General features: G+C 37.1%; 1 protein-coding gene across 15 annotated transcripts in view; it reads left to right on the forward strand.

The window, feature by feature from the left end:
- The window catches only part of Kif16b (kinesin family member 16B), a 281,133-nt gene that overhangs the window by 35,818 nt on the left and 228,557 nt on the right, over window positions 1-16,758 (forward strand). For 14 of the 15 annotated variants that reach the window (XR_013439536.1, XM_078051369.1, XM_078051370.1 and 11 more), the window contains 8 exons: window positions 1,117-1,230; window positions 7,106-7,222; window positions 9,057-9,154; window positions 9,877-9,986; window positions 13,251-13,393; window positions 14,834-15,002; window positions 15,185-15,316; window positions 16,420-16,595. Coding sequence is in view for 14 of the 15 variants with exons in the window: in XM_078051369.1 (XP_077907495.1) it covers window positions 1,117-1,230; window positions 7,106-7,222; window positions 9,057-9,154; window positions 9,877-9,986; window positions 13,251-13,393; window positions 14,834-15,002; window positions 15,185-15,316; window positions 16,420-16,595 (1,059 nt within the window). In the remaining variant the exon portion in view is untranslated. The remainder of the gene's footprint in view (window positions 1-1,116; window positions 1,231-7,105; window positions 7,223-9,056; window positions 9,155-9,876; window positions 9,987-13,250; window positions 13,394-14,833; window positions 15,003-15,184; window positions 15,317-16,419; window positions 16,596-16,758) is intronic. The other variant, XM_078051371.1, reaches the window with a different exon arrangement.

Raw genomic sequence — 16,758 nt, forward strand, 5'->3', positions numbered from 1 at the left:
AGATTTTAAAATATGACTTTTGGGTTCTGTCACCAGCTGGCTGGCCTGGCAACTAAAAATTACTCAAACACAGAAATATCTTTTTGGGAGGTCAGGGATGGCTCTACGACCTCAGGTGTCAGCTCCCATGCTGGAGGCAATGGGAGCAAGGGAGGCAAGAGGCAAGAGAGAGAGCACAACCCGAACCCCTCTATTTATTTAGGAGAAAGACATTCAATAGAAAATTCCACCCAAATAATGCAAGGGATTGGGTTTGGAAGGGTAGAGTCTTGCTTGGTGATGTCTTATGGTCAGCAGATTGACTGACATCTTGGCAAGTCACATCCATCTCAGGTGCTGTGTAGGATCACAGCAGAGCAAGAGAAAAGGCATACATGCACCACACAGCCCAAGAGACTGTGTAACACCAGATCAGTCACCTCATACGTTCAAATGTGCATAGCTCACACAGCCCATGGATGGCTCACAACAGGGTTCAATTTAAGTATATAGCATGGTAGACAAGAGATATGCATACATCTGTTTTAAACTCACAACATGATATGTCTTAGGAGAGGTTTGCTTTTCAGAGGTGAGAGAAATTATTTCTGTATAGAGCACATTAAGAAAGCTTCATGGAAGGGGAGACATCTGACCTGGAGTTTTCAAGGAGCCACCAAATTGCACAACTCTAGGGGTACCAGTCCCATCATAGTCTGTATGACTAGCATTCCCTGGGGTTGTGCAAAGCCCAGCTTTGGGGTGAACTCTGGTGGAGGGAATAGTAAAACTCATTGAAGATGGAAAAACAGAGTCTGACTGGAGCATTGGGTTCATGTAGGTTAATCATAAAAACACAAGAATAATAGCTGTGGGTATCACAAAGAACTCAGATCATGGGGTGGGGAATTGAGATTGTATTTAAGTTTTATTTGTTCAATTTTTTTTAGGGAGACCAGAAGTAATTAAATGCTTCTTAGGGTATAAATATGAAAATATAGTGATCATTTTAGGAACAGATTTTTTTTTCTTCCTAATTTGGGTCACTTGTCAAATGACAGTACTCTTTATAGTTTCATTGTTATTATTCTTTTTATTATTGTTGTTGTTTATCATTATTATTATCTTCTTTTCAAGATACCAGAAGGAGGGACCGGGGACTCAGGAAGAGAACGGATCAAGACCTTCACCTATGACTTTTCTTTTTATTCTGCTGATACGAAGAGTCCAGATTACATTTCACAAGAAATGGTATGATGTTATATTTCAAGATATTTATTTATTTATTTATTTTTTTTTTAGAATTTTAATATTTATTTTTTAGTTCTTGGTGGACACAACATCTTTGTTGGTATGTGGTGCTGAGGATCAAACCCGGGCCGCACGCATGCCAGGCGAGCACGCTACCGCCTGAGCCACATCCCCAGCCCTCAAGATATTTATTTTTAAAAAAATTTTTATATAAAGAAAAACATGCCTTGCCTAAAAAAATCTTTGCTTTTTTTTTTAGTAAGGTTCTCAGTGATTTGCATGCACCTTAACATTTGAAAAATGTAGTTGGTTTATAAGTGATTTGTGGAGATTTGGTTTTCTGAGGCAAGGTAAGGATTGAAGTTGGAGGACAGGAATGACTATCTACAAGGTGTGAAATCAAACATCAGGGCAAAACAGAAAGGGACAAGAGTGATGAGAATAGGAACCATTAGAGAGAGAGGAGATGCCTGCGTGAAAGAGGTTTGGGAGAGAAAAGATGAACTGATGTTGCTTGAGTTTGCATTGGTGTCAGACACTCTGGTGTTATGTGTGCTGTCTTATTTAATCATCATTAGAATCAAATGAGGTAAATTTTAACTCCATTTTTCTTTGTCTTAGAGTCTTGAGTAACTTGCTCAAGTTCATAGACTTAATTGACTTTGAATAGTAGCAGAGTTGAGAACCTGGGGCTCCTGTACAGGGTGTGGAGAAGCCACTGGAAACTCTTAGGGTATGGAAGGAATTGAGTGGCATGTTCTAGAGGACAAGTGGATAGGACGGTATGTTAGCCAAATAAATGAGAGTGGGTGAGTGAGAGGAGATGACCTTAGTGTCAAGGTGACTGGTTAACACTGGGTTTAGTCAGTGTTGTAGATAGTATGGTGAGAGAGAGAATGTTGTAGATATTGGAATCTAGACTTAGGCTTTATTATAGGAATGGGAATAAAGGGGCCGGTAAAAGGGAATTTGTTAATGGAAAAAACAGTTTAGTGTGGTGATCTCTAGAATCTCTTCAAAACAGGATGAATGAAGAGCCTCAAAGGTCCTCTTTTTTAAACTTGTTTATTGAGCTGCTAGATTTTCCCCATTTATTCTGAATTTGAGGTCCTGTGGACAGAGGGCTGTGCTGGGGGAAAGCCTGGGGATAGAAAAATAGAGCATTGTGTGACAGCAGGACCTGGCACAGTAAGTAAATATTTGCTGACCCAGTGAACTGGTTTACAGATGGTGGTTAATTTATGGAACAGACATTTCCTGGGCTTTATAAGAGTTAAGATTAGGGAAGCAGGTAAAAGATTAGCTCTTCTGGAGGCTAAAAATAAATGCCTGGAGTTTAGAAAGAGTTCAAGATTATGAAACTCTTTCAACAGGTAAAGGTAACTTCAGTGCTTTAGGTATATGTGCAGCATGTCTTCCCAAATACTTCCGGTATTTAGGTGAGTAACCTGAGATTGTTCCATTCAATTACAAAACTAAGAGAGCTTTGAGGTACAGTTGTTAAAACATTGTGTAGTAGAACCTCATGTCAATAAGCCGTAATAGATTCAGGAAGATATCTATCCTTTTTTTTTGGATACTAGGGATTAAATTTAGGGGGCACTCGACCACTGAGTCATATCCCCAGCCCTATTTTGTATTTTATTTAGAGACAGGGTCTCACTGAGTTGCTTAGCACTTTGCTGAGGCTGTCTTTGAATTTAGACTTAGCCTCCTGAATTACTGTAACTTTGAACCTGCCTTAGCCTCCTGAGTTACTGGGATTATGGGTGTGTGCTACCTTGCCTGGTGAGATTTATCTTTAAAATACTCTGTTAAGGGACACAGCCACATCAAAGTTTTTAGCAGCAAAATTCACAATAGCTAGACTATGGAGCCAACCTAGATGCCCTTCAGTGGATGAATGGATAAAAAAATGTGGCATTTATACAAAATGGAATATTACTCATAACTAAAAAATAACAAGATCATGGCATTTGCAGGGAAATGGATGGCATTAGAGCAGATTATGCTAAGTGAATTTAGCCAATCCCCCCAAAACAAATGCCAAATGTCTTCTCTGATATCAGGGGGGTGACTCAAAATGGAGTAGGGAGAAAGAACATGAGAAGAAGATTGCTTCTAGATAGGGAGGGAAAGGGAGGCAGAAGGGGAATTGCATGGAAGATGGAAGGAGACCCTCATCGTTATACAGAATACATGTATGAAGGTGTGAGGGGGAAAAAAGTGTATCACATTAGATTGGGTAGAGAGAAGTGATGGGAGGGGAGGGGAAGGGAAAGGGGGGGAAGGAAGGACAGCAGAATAAAATAGACATTATTATTGCTGTGTGTATATATGTGACTGCATGACCAATGTGATTCTACAACCTGTACACTCAAAAAATGAGAAATTATATCCCATCTGATTCAAATTTATGATATGTCAAGATCATTGTACTGTCATGTGTAACTAATTAAAATAAATAAAAAATTATAATAAAAATAAAAAAATCCAAAAAAATACTCTGTTAAGGAGAATGTCTGTCCTTCATTCCTAATTTTAACACCTGTTGTTATTAAAAAAGGGCTTCAGTTTTAAATATTGACTAAAGTTTTTGTGCTGACATTTTAGACTATCTAGGTGAGCTGTCCCTGCTATAATCAGGGAAGGACTCAAATTAACATGATGCTTACTTGCTCTCTCTTTAATCAGTTGAATGTAAAACTGTATTGTGAAAATATATCATGCCTATTACCAGAGCTCAAGTCAAGTTTCCCTTGATGTTAAATGAATGTTGGGTAAGATGACCATTGACATTAAACAAATACCAGGTAAGATGACCATTATTTTAGAATGAGAAAAAAAGAGCAATTAAAATTTATAGTCATGTAAATTAAAAACATTAGTAAAATATTAAATAAAGTTTAATTTTCTTAATGGTTCTTCAAAACTCCAAAATGAGCCTTTGATCTCATACAACCCATTCCTTAATTCAACCCTGGAGAAACCTGAAACTTAAAAGATCTCCCGTGGGCAGGAAGGATGGGAGAGTCTTTGTTTTAGCAGCGCCCTCTTGTGGGCAATTCTCCTCCAGCAAGGCCCTGTGATGCCTTGATTACACTGGAAATCAGCTGTGAAGTCAAGTCTGTGCTTCCATATGCAGCTAGGTGGATTTGAGGTAACCTGGGCCAGGTGAGGGACTTTGGCAGAATTTTGCTGCCAGTGGAATGCTCAGTCTATTAAAGCTGACCTTCCCTTCCCATCTGTAGCAGATTTTTAGATTAGTCTTTGGTGGGAGCCGGATGGTCTTTCCTTGTAAGACCTCTCGAGATGCAGGTAGTGCTTGCTGCTTCTCAGGTCTCAGCTGGCTGTGGGTGGGTTACCTGAAACTGAGAATGAGTCTGGCATGATCTCTACACCTCCAGAACTGCAATTTCTAGACCCCTTTTGGTATCATGTCCACTAGTCTCAAACTCAAGCACTCATGCACATATACCTCAGAAAACCATTTGGGTTAGCTTTCTAATAAAAGTAATAGTAAAATGGTGGGTATGAATTTTAATCCTAGGGAAGAACTTCATTGTGGTAGCATTTGGATTTGATATAAGTATGACATTGTTTTATCCCTAGGCCAAACTGTAAGAGAAGATCCATCTTGTATCCTCTGAGAACTTTTTGTAAGGTGTCCCTATCCAGTGAAATGATCTTGCCTCATTTTTCTTTTTTGTTTAGAAGGAAGAAATTGGAGAAATATTTTAGAGTTTTTACTCAAGTGTAGTGATGAAAATGAATCTCAGACTGATGGTTTGGAGGCCTTAGTCTCCCTGGGATTATGCTTCTTAACAGAAGTTTGAGGAGGAGTGCTTCCAGAGGGGTCTAGGACTTCATTGTCAATTTAGAGGGTTTGGGAAGAGGACATATAACCATAAAACCTTTGGAGTCTGAAAGACCTGGTTGAGGTCCCAGCTTGGCCACCCACTAGCAGGTGCTCACTTCCCTAACCCTCTCTTTCACCTTCCTCATTTGAGGTCTGGTAATGCCACTCACCCTGTAGTAATTTCATGAGGATTAATACATGAACACATGAAATTGTATAGAAAGTGCCCAGTGAGCCACTGTTATAATTGGAAATTGAGTACAGCATCAGAATTTGAGAATAAGGTCAGAAAATATCAGGTTGTAAAGCTGAAATGAGTAGAAATTAACTCAGAAGGAATGACCTTGGCCATCTGTGGAAATGACTCAATTGAAGTGGTAGTTTGTAAATCTTTCACCTCCTTGAGAACGAGGAAACAAAGTCCAAACAAGATGCTGGGAGGAAGATGTCTAGAGAAAGCCGAAGTTCAATTGGCTATATTTTCATTTTGTCCAGGGATGGCAGGTGTTATTAATAGGATTTTTAAAAATTTGGATATGAACTAGGCATGGTAGCTCAGGAGGTTAAGGCAGGAGGATCACAAGTGCAAAGCCAGCTTCAGTAACTTAATGAGGCCCTAAGCAACTTAGCAAGGCCCTGTCTCAAAATAAAAAATATAAAGGGCTGGGGATTTAGCTCAGTAGTTAAGCATCCCTGAGTTCAATTCCTGGTACTACTACTACTACTACTACTACTACTAATGTGGATTTGAGATGAAGATGGCCAGGTTTACCTGTTTTGCTTATTTTGAATCACCTGGGGAGCATTATAAGATACTGATTCCTGGGTTTACAGCCCTTAGATTGCATTTCATTAAGCTGGGTCACCAGCCTGGCCTGTGGAACTCTTTGAAGTGTCCCAGGTGATTCTCAGGTGTAGCATAGTTAGGAAATATTGCTCTCAGCCCTTTGGTAGTAGTTGGAGATGACTTTGTGGTTAATCTAATTGGGTCTCTTGTTTTTTGGCTAATGGATATCACTCACAGGCTGGTCATTTCTGCAGGAAATTAACTCAGAAAGTGGGTAAGGTTCCCACTTTGGACTGTGGAGATTTCACCTAGGAATTCTTCACCATTTTATGGTACTGTGAAGATAACTGACATCTTTTAGTTGTTGATGTTCCTATGTTTGAAGCAGGGAAAAATTAGATGTGCCCTTAGTGTACTGGGCTTAGAAGACAGGAAGTAACACTAAAGCTTTGGTTCACCCCTTCCCAGCTGGATATAACTAGTCTTTCACTTCTTGGTTTGTCTAATTTACATTAGTTGTCTTCCTGAATTATTTGTACTTCATCTTCTTTTACTCTCCAAATTGCAATTATGTGGTGCATGGACATGGACTCAGACCATTGTAGGTATGACCCCAATCCCCACACAGGTTGTCTACCACCCTCTCCGTCCTGGGCAGATATCCAACAGGAGAAAGCATCTGGACTCTGTCATGAGGGAATCCAGCCATCCTGGCCTCATTTATACCAGTCTATCACTCAGTTTCAGGAAAACCTTCAGAGATTTATCTCTGTGAACCTGGACCCTTAAAAATGAGGACTTGGATTTGGCATGGTTCAGGCAATAATTTATTGCTACTGTGACCTTCAGGTTTTGAATATTCGTTTCTAGAAGTTCTGATAGAATGAATAGCTTTATAAATATATATTTATGAATGGTAAATCATCATGCTTTTAAAATCTTTTTTGCTTCTAGACATGATTATCACTTTGGCTTGTTTACTTTGATTAAGTAGGAAAGAGGATGGGGTTGCTTTTTGCTTGCTTAAAAGTTTACTTTTGATTAAAAATTAGGGTACATACATATTCTGTTGTTAACAGTCCTGCAGTGATTTATTTGTATGGTATAATCCTTAAGAGATGAAAGTAGCATTCAAGAACATTGTCAGCACTGCAGGGGTTTTTATTAAAATCCATGGTAATTGTATCTTTTGTGTTTTGTGTGTGTCTGGTTTTTTTTCTGTCTTGCAGGTTTTCAAAACCCTTGGCACAGATGTGGTGAAATCTGCATTTGAAGGTTATAATGCTTGTGTCTTTGCATATGGACAAACTGGATCTGGAAAGTCATACACTATGATGGGAAATTCTGTACGTTGTTTGCGTGGGAAGGAATTTCTTATCTTCCTCTGAACTGATAGAATTATCTTTTTATCTACTTGATCTGTAGTAACATGCTTTTCATGTTCTGATTATTTTTGTGTAATAAGATAAAAGTCAGTAATAAGTTGGACTAAATTTCCTTTGAGAGATTTTAAATTAGAAATAGTTTTAAGTATATAAGTATGAATAATGGATGCAAGTCCCAGTTCATTTTCTGTTTTTAAAGGCCTTATAATCTTATCAAGAAAATATGCTGGGCCCACAAGTAATTTATTCTCCTTTTCTGCCAACATAAAAGTTTGAATAAAAATACTGAAGTCTGTTCTTTTTAAAATTATTCAGAACATTTTCCCTCAAGTAAAAAATGTAAAAAATAAATCTAACTTTTTGATGGAAAGGTATTTCATAAATCCAGTAAATACATTAAAAAAGTTAGAGTTACATAGTCTACATATAGTTTATAAGCGTAGTGTACTTTATATGGGAATCAACATAGTTTATATAGTTCATTAGTTTATCTATGTAAATTAACAGATATCAATGTTACACTTGCTCCAAACTATGAAGGAATGAAAAGTTGACAGGATTGTTGGAATTTTATCTTGTTCTATGTTTTATCCAAATTTAGACATTGTTTGCATGTGTTTTCTTATGTCACAGCAAAAGCACTATTCAGTGACTGCCAAACCTGTTACGTGTTCTAGATGTAGAGATTCTGGCAGAACTTGAGGGCTTCCTGCCAGCAGGAGTGGTGGTGTCCTCAATGCTAAAGGTTTGGTGGTTCATGGAAGTAGTGTGTTGGAGGAGAGCAGGGCTTCCCAGATGAACTTACTTCAGTGCACTTAGAGTGACATCTTAAACTCAGGCTTCTCTTTTAAAGTAGAATGATGTACGTGTCGTGCTATGCATCCTAAATGCTGAAAAGTAAAGCAGAACAAATGAGAGCTGCAAACAATATTTGAAGAATTTTGCATTTACTTTTTCTTATCACTTCTTTTTTCCTGCTTCCTTACTATGCCTTTGGGGAGAAAAAACCCCATGTATGAATTTTGTTGATTCCTAGAAGCTAGTGCTCATAAATGATAGGTATTTTTCTCTGACCTTACAGGTAAGTACTTCTTGGGTGTTCTTTCTATATTTAGGGTATGATAGTTTATTTAAAAAAAAAAGTGCCACGCTAATCACGAGGAGTGGTGTTGTTTGGGACTCCATGAGAACATTTTGCCTTATCTTGTACCATTGTGATGCTTACCAGATTAATGCTGACCAAAACATGATTATTGAATATGATACCCACGTTGCAAAGTGATATGATGTATTAAATTTTTTCTAGGGAGGCCATTGCATCAAAATGAGACATAAATTACATGTTTTAATATGGTTCTCTTATCTATGTTTTAAGACAGCTAGTAATAATCTTGAGGACTTACTAAAGCTTTCTTAGTGTTTCTTTTCTTCCTGATGTATATTTCTCTTTCTGTGTCATTTAACTAGATATTTTTAACATTTATTTTGCAGTTGGACATAGTCTTGTTTTATAGAGAATAAGTTTCCATATCTTTGCAAGCTTATTTAACTGGTTCACTTCTAATAATCACATATTGTCCAAGTCTCAGAATGTAGAAATAGAAGGTTTCAATGCTCTCATTTCAGAGAATAAGCAGTCCTGCCGAGGGTAAATTGTGTCTAGGGTCCTTGGGTGGCAGGCTGGGGTTGGCATACAGGCCCTCGGAGTCCAGTTCCATTCCAGCAAAATGCAAATTCAGTTGTCAGTTATTTTTATTTCAAATGACAGCTGTGGCATTTTTCCTTCTCATTGCAGGGTGATTTGGGCTTAATACCTCGGATCTGTGAAGGGCTCTTCAGCCGGATAAATGAAACCACCAGATGGGATGAAGCATCTTTTCGGACTGAAGTCAGGTAGGGTTTGATGCCGTGAGCAAGTGAGAGCTTGGTTGGAGCCAAGGCTGCTTGGTTTGTGCTGAAGTACTAGCCTTTCTTAGGGAAAGAGTCTGCTTTTTCCTCTCCTGTACTTACAGTGGTTGTGAATAAAGCTGAAAACACTAGCTTTTCAATGACTTTCTTGGGTACAGTTTGGATCAGAAATAACATAGCTCAGTTGGAAACTATAGCATTTGATGTTTATCTCAAATGGAGTTAGCCTTTGACTTTTACGAATATACCCAATTACTTTCCTCATTCTTTTGGCTGAGTAAGGTTTGTGTTATTCTTCATGTTGGCCAAATCACTCTAAATCTAACCTATAAATAAACCTGGTGGCCCTGGTGCTTTTCCTCTTTGAAATTAAACCTGTTTGGGAGCTTGTCTCTTCAGTGGTTTTGAGGGCAGATATGTCACTTGTCTTTCTCATGGCTATTTGGCCCTCTTTGGTGGTATTGGGGCTTTGGAAAAGTTATTTAAATCACTCTAGATCTCCTTTGTTTAACCTATAAAATGGGAATAATAGAAGTACCTATTACTGAGCTATTTTAGGGATTAAATGAAATAGTCAAATAAAGTGCTTAGCATTGTATATGATACAATTACCTCTCATAAGTTGAAGTTGCTGTTATTATGAGTCTTGTTATTGTTGTCAGTGCCTGAAATCATTTTTTGAATTCCATTTTGTTTAAAATTTTTAGCTACTTAGAAATTTATAATGAACGTGTAAGAGATCTACTTAGACGGAAGTCATCTAAAACCTTCAATTTAAGAGTTCGTGAGCATCCAAAAGAAGGACCTTATGTTGAGGGTAAGAATGAATATTTTGCATCCCTGTTCTTCCTGAGGATTTGTGTAAAAATAAAGCTTTTGAAGAAAAAAATTAGTGTAATAGTGAAAATTAAGAATTTGTTTACTTTTGGAATTTTATTATAGTAAAAATGATGTGAGCTGTCATTACACAGTGTTCATCTAATGAATTCATACTTCACAAGATGTTTACTGATTTCCTGAGGCTTGCCAATAGATTTCCTTTGGCTTAAAACAATCTCTCAGAATTTGTTTTCCAGTGTTCTTAGGCTAGATAAGCAAGCCTGTATCCTGTATCTTTCCATAGTGTGGCATTTTAGCAGTGTACCTTTACTGATTCTAGTGATGTTTTATGGCAAGAAAGATATTGTGAGACCTACTGTTTGTTAAGAAGAGCTTTAACAGGATTCCTCTGTGTGGCACTCAGCATCTGTGTTGAGATACACTAGTATTGCACAGTCACTTGTGGGAAATACTGCAGAATGACGGGGAAGAAACTGGCCTTGGCTTCTTATTTAAAAAAAAAAAAAAATTGGCTGGCTTTTAGGCCATCCTTGTAAAGAAGCTAATCTCACTCAGCATAAGAAAGCTGAGTCTTGGCTGGTCTACAGGCTTTGCACATAGAGGGAGACAAGCTTTTTTGTTTGGATTTAGTTTTTCATGTGTGATTCATTGGAGGCCAGACTGCGATCTGTTTTGGGGTTCAAAGATATACCTATTTTGGGTTGCCTTTTTTTTTTTTTTAACCTCAAGATATCAGGTGGCCAGACACAGTGGCACACTCCTGTAATCCCAGTGGCTTGGGAGGCTGAGGGAGGAGGATTGCAAGTTCAAAGCCAGCCTCAGCAAAAGCAAGGTGCTAAGCAACTCATTAAGATCCTATCTCTAAATGAAATATAATATAGGGCTGGAGATGTGGCTCAGTGGTTAAGTGTCCCTGGGTTTAATCCCCAGGGGAATTGAAAAAGATATCAGGTATACCATAAGGACCCCATCTGAATTATATTAAATTTTTATTTGCACTTTTGCCTTCCATTCCCACAGTAATATATGCAACCATGAGGTTTATGATAGCATGGTAGATAGCTATTATGGTTGATAGTTTTTAGCTTATGTTTTTATGTTTTATGTCCTTATGTTTTCTTTTAATTGCATTATTAAATGTTAAAACATATAAAACTGGTATATGAAGAGTTGGTGATCAAAAAGAGTATCCTGTATCCTGATGTAGATACCTATGGGGATTTAGTTTTTTTTTTTTTTTTTTGAATGTGAAGGTGTGCACACATGTTGGACATTGAACACAGGACCTTATGCATGCCAGGCAAAACACTTCACCACTCAGCTACATCTCCAGCTCTGGGAATTTAGTTTTTAACAAATATACAAACATTGGAGGAGTATGGATTATTAAGTTTTCTGGGCGAAGAAAAAGTAAACTAGTGTCATACTTCAGATTTTATAGCAGGATAAATGGTAAATGGATCAAAGATTTATATGTGAAAATAATATAATAACTACAAGACACTATCGATTAATTTTTTTTCAGAAACTTGGAAGGGGAAGGCATTTAAAAATGTGAAAAATCCAGAAACCATAAAACAGATTTGTCAAATTTGAAATGGTAAAAAGTAAAAAACAATCAGAGACACTGTAAACACAGGAAAAAGCTAAATTACAAAATGGGGAAATATTTTTAATTCAGATTTCAGATAAAGCATTAATTTTCCTAATATATGAAAAGCGCATAAAGATCAATAAGGACAATCAAACAAGTAAAAGAATGTAAACAGATTGTTCATAGAAATGGAAATACTGGTGCTTTTTAAATAGCAAGAAAGAATGCTCACCCTCACTCATGATAGAAGAAAGTAAAATAAAAATACTTTGGGGATGATATTTGTCACCCATCTTTGGCAGCTGTAAATGAGTCTGATAAGAGCATTGGGAGGGTATTGGAAGACAGCCTTTTTATACATTGCCACTGTTAGATGTAAATTGCCCTTTGTGAAGGACAATTTTGCAAAATGTATCAAAATTTCAAATGCCCTTTGTTTTAGCAATTCCATCTCTAAGAATTTATTTTGTGGAAACATTCCCACACATTTGAAAAGACCTATGTATGAGATTATTTGTAGTCACATTACTTGTAATTGAACACAATATGTAAACAACCTCTATAGTCTCAATAGGAGATTGGTTAAATTGGTTACAGTACATACTTCAGTGAAAGCTCTGAATCCTTAAAAATGAATGAGAAATCTCCTTAACTGATACAGAATATTGCTTTTGTTTTTTTTCAATGGTAGGATCATGCACATGCTAGACAGGCACTCCATCACTGAGATGCACCCCCAGCCTCAGACTATTCTTTATGTATCATTGCATTAAAAAAATGCAGGTTGCAAAATAATGTTTATGATATGCATTGTTTCTGAGGTGCTGGGGACTGAATCCAGAGCCTCGTACATGCTAGGCAAGCACACTATTACTTAGCTATAACTCCAGCCTCAGAATATTCTTTAATATATTTTCATTACATTAAGACAAGAAGGGTGAAAAATAATTTTATGGTATACAATTTTCTTTCTTTTTTTGTGTGGCTTTCTCTGAGTTAAACCCAGGCCTCATGCATGCCAAGTGCCAGGGCCACCAAAGAGCTACACCCCAAGCCAAGTATGCTCCCATTTTTATGAAGTGGGGGAAGTGGGTTTATTTACACACACACACTCACACACACACATACACACACTTGCCTACACACACACACACACACACAATTGCCTATACACATATGAGCTGTTTCTAGAGGGGTATGGAAGTACTGATAATATTTGTTTGCCTGACAGAAAAGGAAGGAGCTACAGCAGAGGAGTTGGAAGTATATGAATGTTCCCCCTCCCTTCAAAAATATATATGTACACACATATATTTTAAATGCTTTAAAATGCCCAGATTTTATGTGAATACAGTGCTTTTACATTTTTGTTCTTTGTGCTGTTACTAATGCTAAGAGATTTATGTCAGTAGCTAACATCCTAAATACCCTATGTAATAGGTACACAATATAAGATGGGGTAATTGAGGCCCAGTGAGACTAACCAACTTGTCCAGCTCCTGAGTGCATTATATGCCACCAAACTGTAGAAACTGGTAAGGTCTTCAGATAGCTCAGCAGATTTGTTGACATGCATTATTTCATAGAAGGAAATTTTTTCAGTTACTATATAATGGGATTTCTTTACCTCCCTCTTTTTCCCCCCAGATTTATCCAAACATTTAGTACAGAATTATGGTGATGTGGAAGAACTTATGGATGCAGGAAATATCAATCGTACCACAGCAGCAACTGGGATGAATGATGTCAGTAGCAGGTCTCATGCCATCTTCACCATCAAGTTCACTCAGGTAAGGGCAGCTGTGGGGCCTGCTGGCTCCATCCCTGAGGACTTTACTTGCTGATTAGCACCAGCTGAGGACTGATCATTGTTGAACCAGGAACAGCAGCAAGCAAAGGTGGCTGTCATTTTTTAGTTAATTAAAGTTGAACATGTGCTGTGCACTGAGTTTCTCCGTGGTTACAATCACAGTAATTTTCAATGTCCTGTTGTGTACCCTTAAGAAATATTTAGTAGGCTTCCATCATGTTCTAGACTTAAAAAGAAAAAAGAAACACACATACACACACACACATACACACACACACACACACACGAGCATTCCCAAAAACAAAACAAAAAAAGAACACCTTGCTCTTTCCTGAATTAAGGAAAAGTTTTTGTTGTTTTGAGCTGTGTGGGAAATAATGAATTATGAGCCAGAGCCAGACCAGCTGGAGGCCAAGGTGAGTGAGTGCAGTGCATTATCACTCCATGGTGCTCACCCTACAGTGTTGATTATGATTATTAGAATGATATTAAAGGACAGCGAACATTTGTAAGTACTAATATAAGAGTCATTATGATCAAGTGATGTAGAGCTCCTTGAACATGGGGAAAGGATCAAATGTATATAGTTTAAAACTGAGGCCAGCAGAACACTTGAATCAAAAAATGCAGGGTTCTCTTAGGGCTTAAGAATATGTTAGGAATTTGGTGATGTCTTCACCAACATGTCAGAAACAAAGGCAGGATTTTATTAATAAAGGGGATCAGAGAGTAGCAAATGAAAAGATTCTCTAAGGTTAGTCAGAATAACTCTCTTTCCTTTCTGCTCACCTTTATCTTTCCTTAGACCCTTGCTTTGATTTATAATAGTTTACTAGTTTTTCTCCTGATTTCTGATTAGTTAGGGTTATGGTTGTCTGTAGTTTTTAAGGGGTTTACATTTTTATCTAAAGTTTAGTTTTGCCTTTTGGTTCAAAATGTAAAGCATAAATTAAAAGTCTTTGGAAAGATTAAATTTTGGTAAAATTAAACAAGGGATATAGTATTAACATTTCACATTAAAAATTGTGAAAATGTTTTATCAGATAATGATCAAATTATTTTTTACATAATTGTGTACATTTGTCATATTTTGGAGAGCTTTTGTGCTTGACATGCTGCAGATTATAGAGGAGAATGGGCCTACTTTCATATTCTGCCACACTCTGACTCAGTGGGGCTCTGTTGAGAATGACAGTGATTTGAGCAATGAGATGGCTCCAGCAAGCTAAAGAATCACATATGGTAGACTTCTTGTATATGGAATTGGATTTTGGAAGTTTTTGTAATCCCAATAAGACAACAAAATGAAAAAAGATTTACCCTGAGAGGTTGCAATGAGAAGTGGAAATAATTAGAATTTGTATCACAAACATCAGGCCCCTTTGTATCTCTCCAATTTTACTTTCATATTTGACTACAGGCAAAATTTGATTCTGAAATGCCATGTGAAACTGTGAGTAAGATCCACTTAGTAGATCTTGCTGGAAGCGAGCGTGCAGATGCCACCGGTGCCACTGGGGTCAGGCTCAAAGAAGGGGGAAATATTAACAAATCTCTCGTGACTCTGGGAAACGTCATTTCTGCCTTAGGTAAGTTTATGCTCACCATTTGCCTCTTTTTCCTTGTGGTGCTGTATTAGCACAAAGCAGTTATGCTTTATGTTTTTCTTGCAAACAGAGGCAACATCCTCGAGGGTTTTTGAAGCAAAATTAGAGGAAAAAATATTTTAGTAATTATCCTTTCTTTGTCCTTCTTTCCTTCCTCCCTATAGCTGATTTATCTCAGGATGCAGCAAACTCTCTTGTAAAGAAGAAGCAAGTTTTTGTGCCTTACAGGGATTCTGTTTTGACTTGGTTGTTGAAAGATAGCCTTGGAGGAAATTCTAAAACCATCATGATTGCCAGTAAGAGTTTTCAGTTGTTTTTCTAAACATTCAGTATTTTCTGTGAATGAACTGTAAATATTTACGTTGGAAATGTCTCATTAGGGTGTAATACCTTTTATATCTTAAAAAAGTAATGGTTTATCAATCTTGAAATTTACCTACTGTATCTAATATGTAATCTTATAGTATTAACTGTTATGTAGCCTGGCTATGTTATAGAAGTTGGATTATCATGCAGAAACTCTTGTTTTTCTTTGCTTATAATACAAGGCAGAAACTTTTAACTTCACTAACTCACAGAAGAAAATCATTTTTTACAATGGAAAAAATAACCCAACCTTGTGTTTCTATTTAAAGCAGTAGATGCAACATTTGAAATTAAAAATTGAGAGAAAAATTCTAATACATATAATGAATAATGATAACAATAAAGAAACTTATTTTGACTGATTAACTGAAAGAAGCAGACTAAAGAAAAATACGTAGAAAGAGGGAATAGTCATTTTCTTCTCCCCCTTCCTCTTTCTCTCCTTCCTTTCCCCTTCATATGTCCCTTACCCTACCAATTGCCAAGCATTAACTGCAGAGGCAAGGGATCTTACCTGGGTGTATAACTCCATGAATTTCACAGTCATCCTGACTTTAAGGTTTGGTGGGGGTGGGTTGGGATTAACCAAAGTTTCTAGAAAGAAAGAATTAACTAGTCTATTGAATCATTTAAAAAATTATCATGCTCTAGTAGATTTTTCCAGATGGTTGGCTTGGCCAGAAATATTTAAAGTGTTTTAATTCCCGCTTAATTTTGAGAAGTTCAAAGAGTGTTGAAATCCTCTTGTTATATTTTCCACTGCCTTAACTATGCTGGGATGTCTCATCCTATTTTAAAGTTGGTTAGATGGCTGATTCTAGACTTGAGAAGAGCAAAATGACATTTAATTTGGTGTGGTGAACACCCTTTCCTATAAAATCTTAGATAATTTTTAATATTCATTACTATGGCAATGAATATTTAGTCTATCCAATGACCTGGGGTTAATCTGACTTTTAAATTACAAACCAACTTTGTGTTAAATGAAACATGGAGTGCTAGATAAATTATTTTTTGAATTCATTCTTCACAGCTATTTCACCTGCTGATGTCAATTATGGAGAAACCCTAAGTACTCTTCGATATGCAAATAGAGCCAAAAACATCATCAACAAGCCTACCATTAATGAGGATGCCAACGTCAAACTCATCCGTGAGCTGCGAGCTGAAATAGCCAGACTGAAAACACTGCTTGCTCAAGGGAATCAGGTTGGGTTTTTCTGAGATTTATGGATAATTTTCTTTGAGTAATGGCATCTATTTCTAGATCTTAATGAGACAATTATCTCATAGTATTGATTTGAGTAAATAAGTGCTAAGTAAAGCTTCGAATGAGTTAGCCAGTCTCTCCTTTACATCAACCTCCTATTGG

This window comes from Ictidomys tridecemlineatus, chromosome 5, assembly GCF_052094955.1.
Source record: "Ictidomys tridecemlineatus isolate mIctTri1 chromosome 5, mIctTri1.hap1, whole genome shotgun sequence".
Lineage (NCBI taxonomy): Eukaryota > Metazoa > Chordata > Mammalia > Rodentia > Sciuridae > Ictidomys > Ictidomys tridecemlineatus.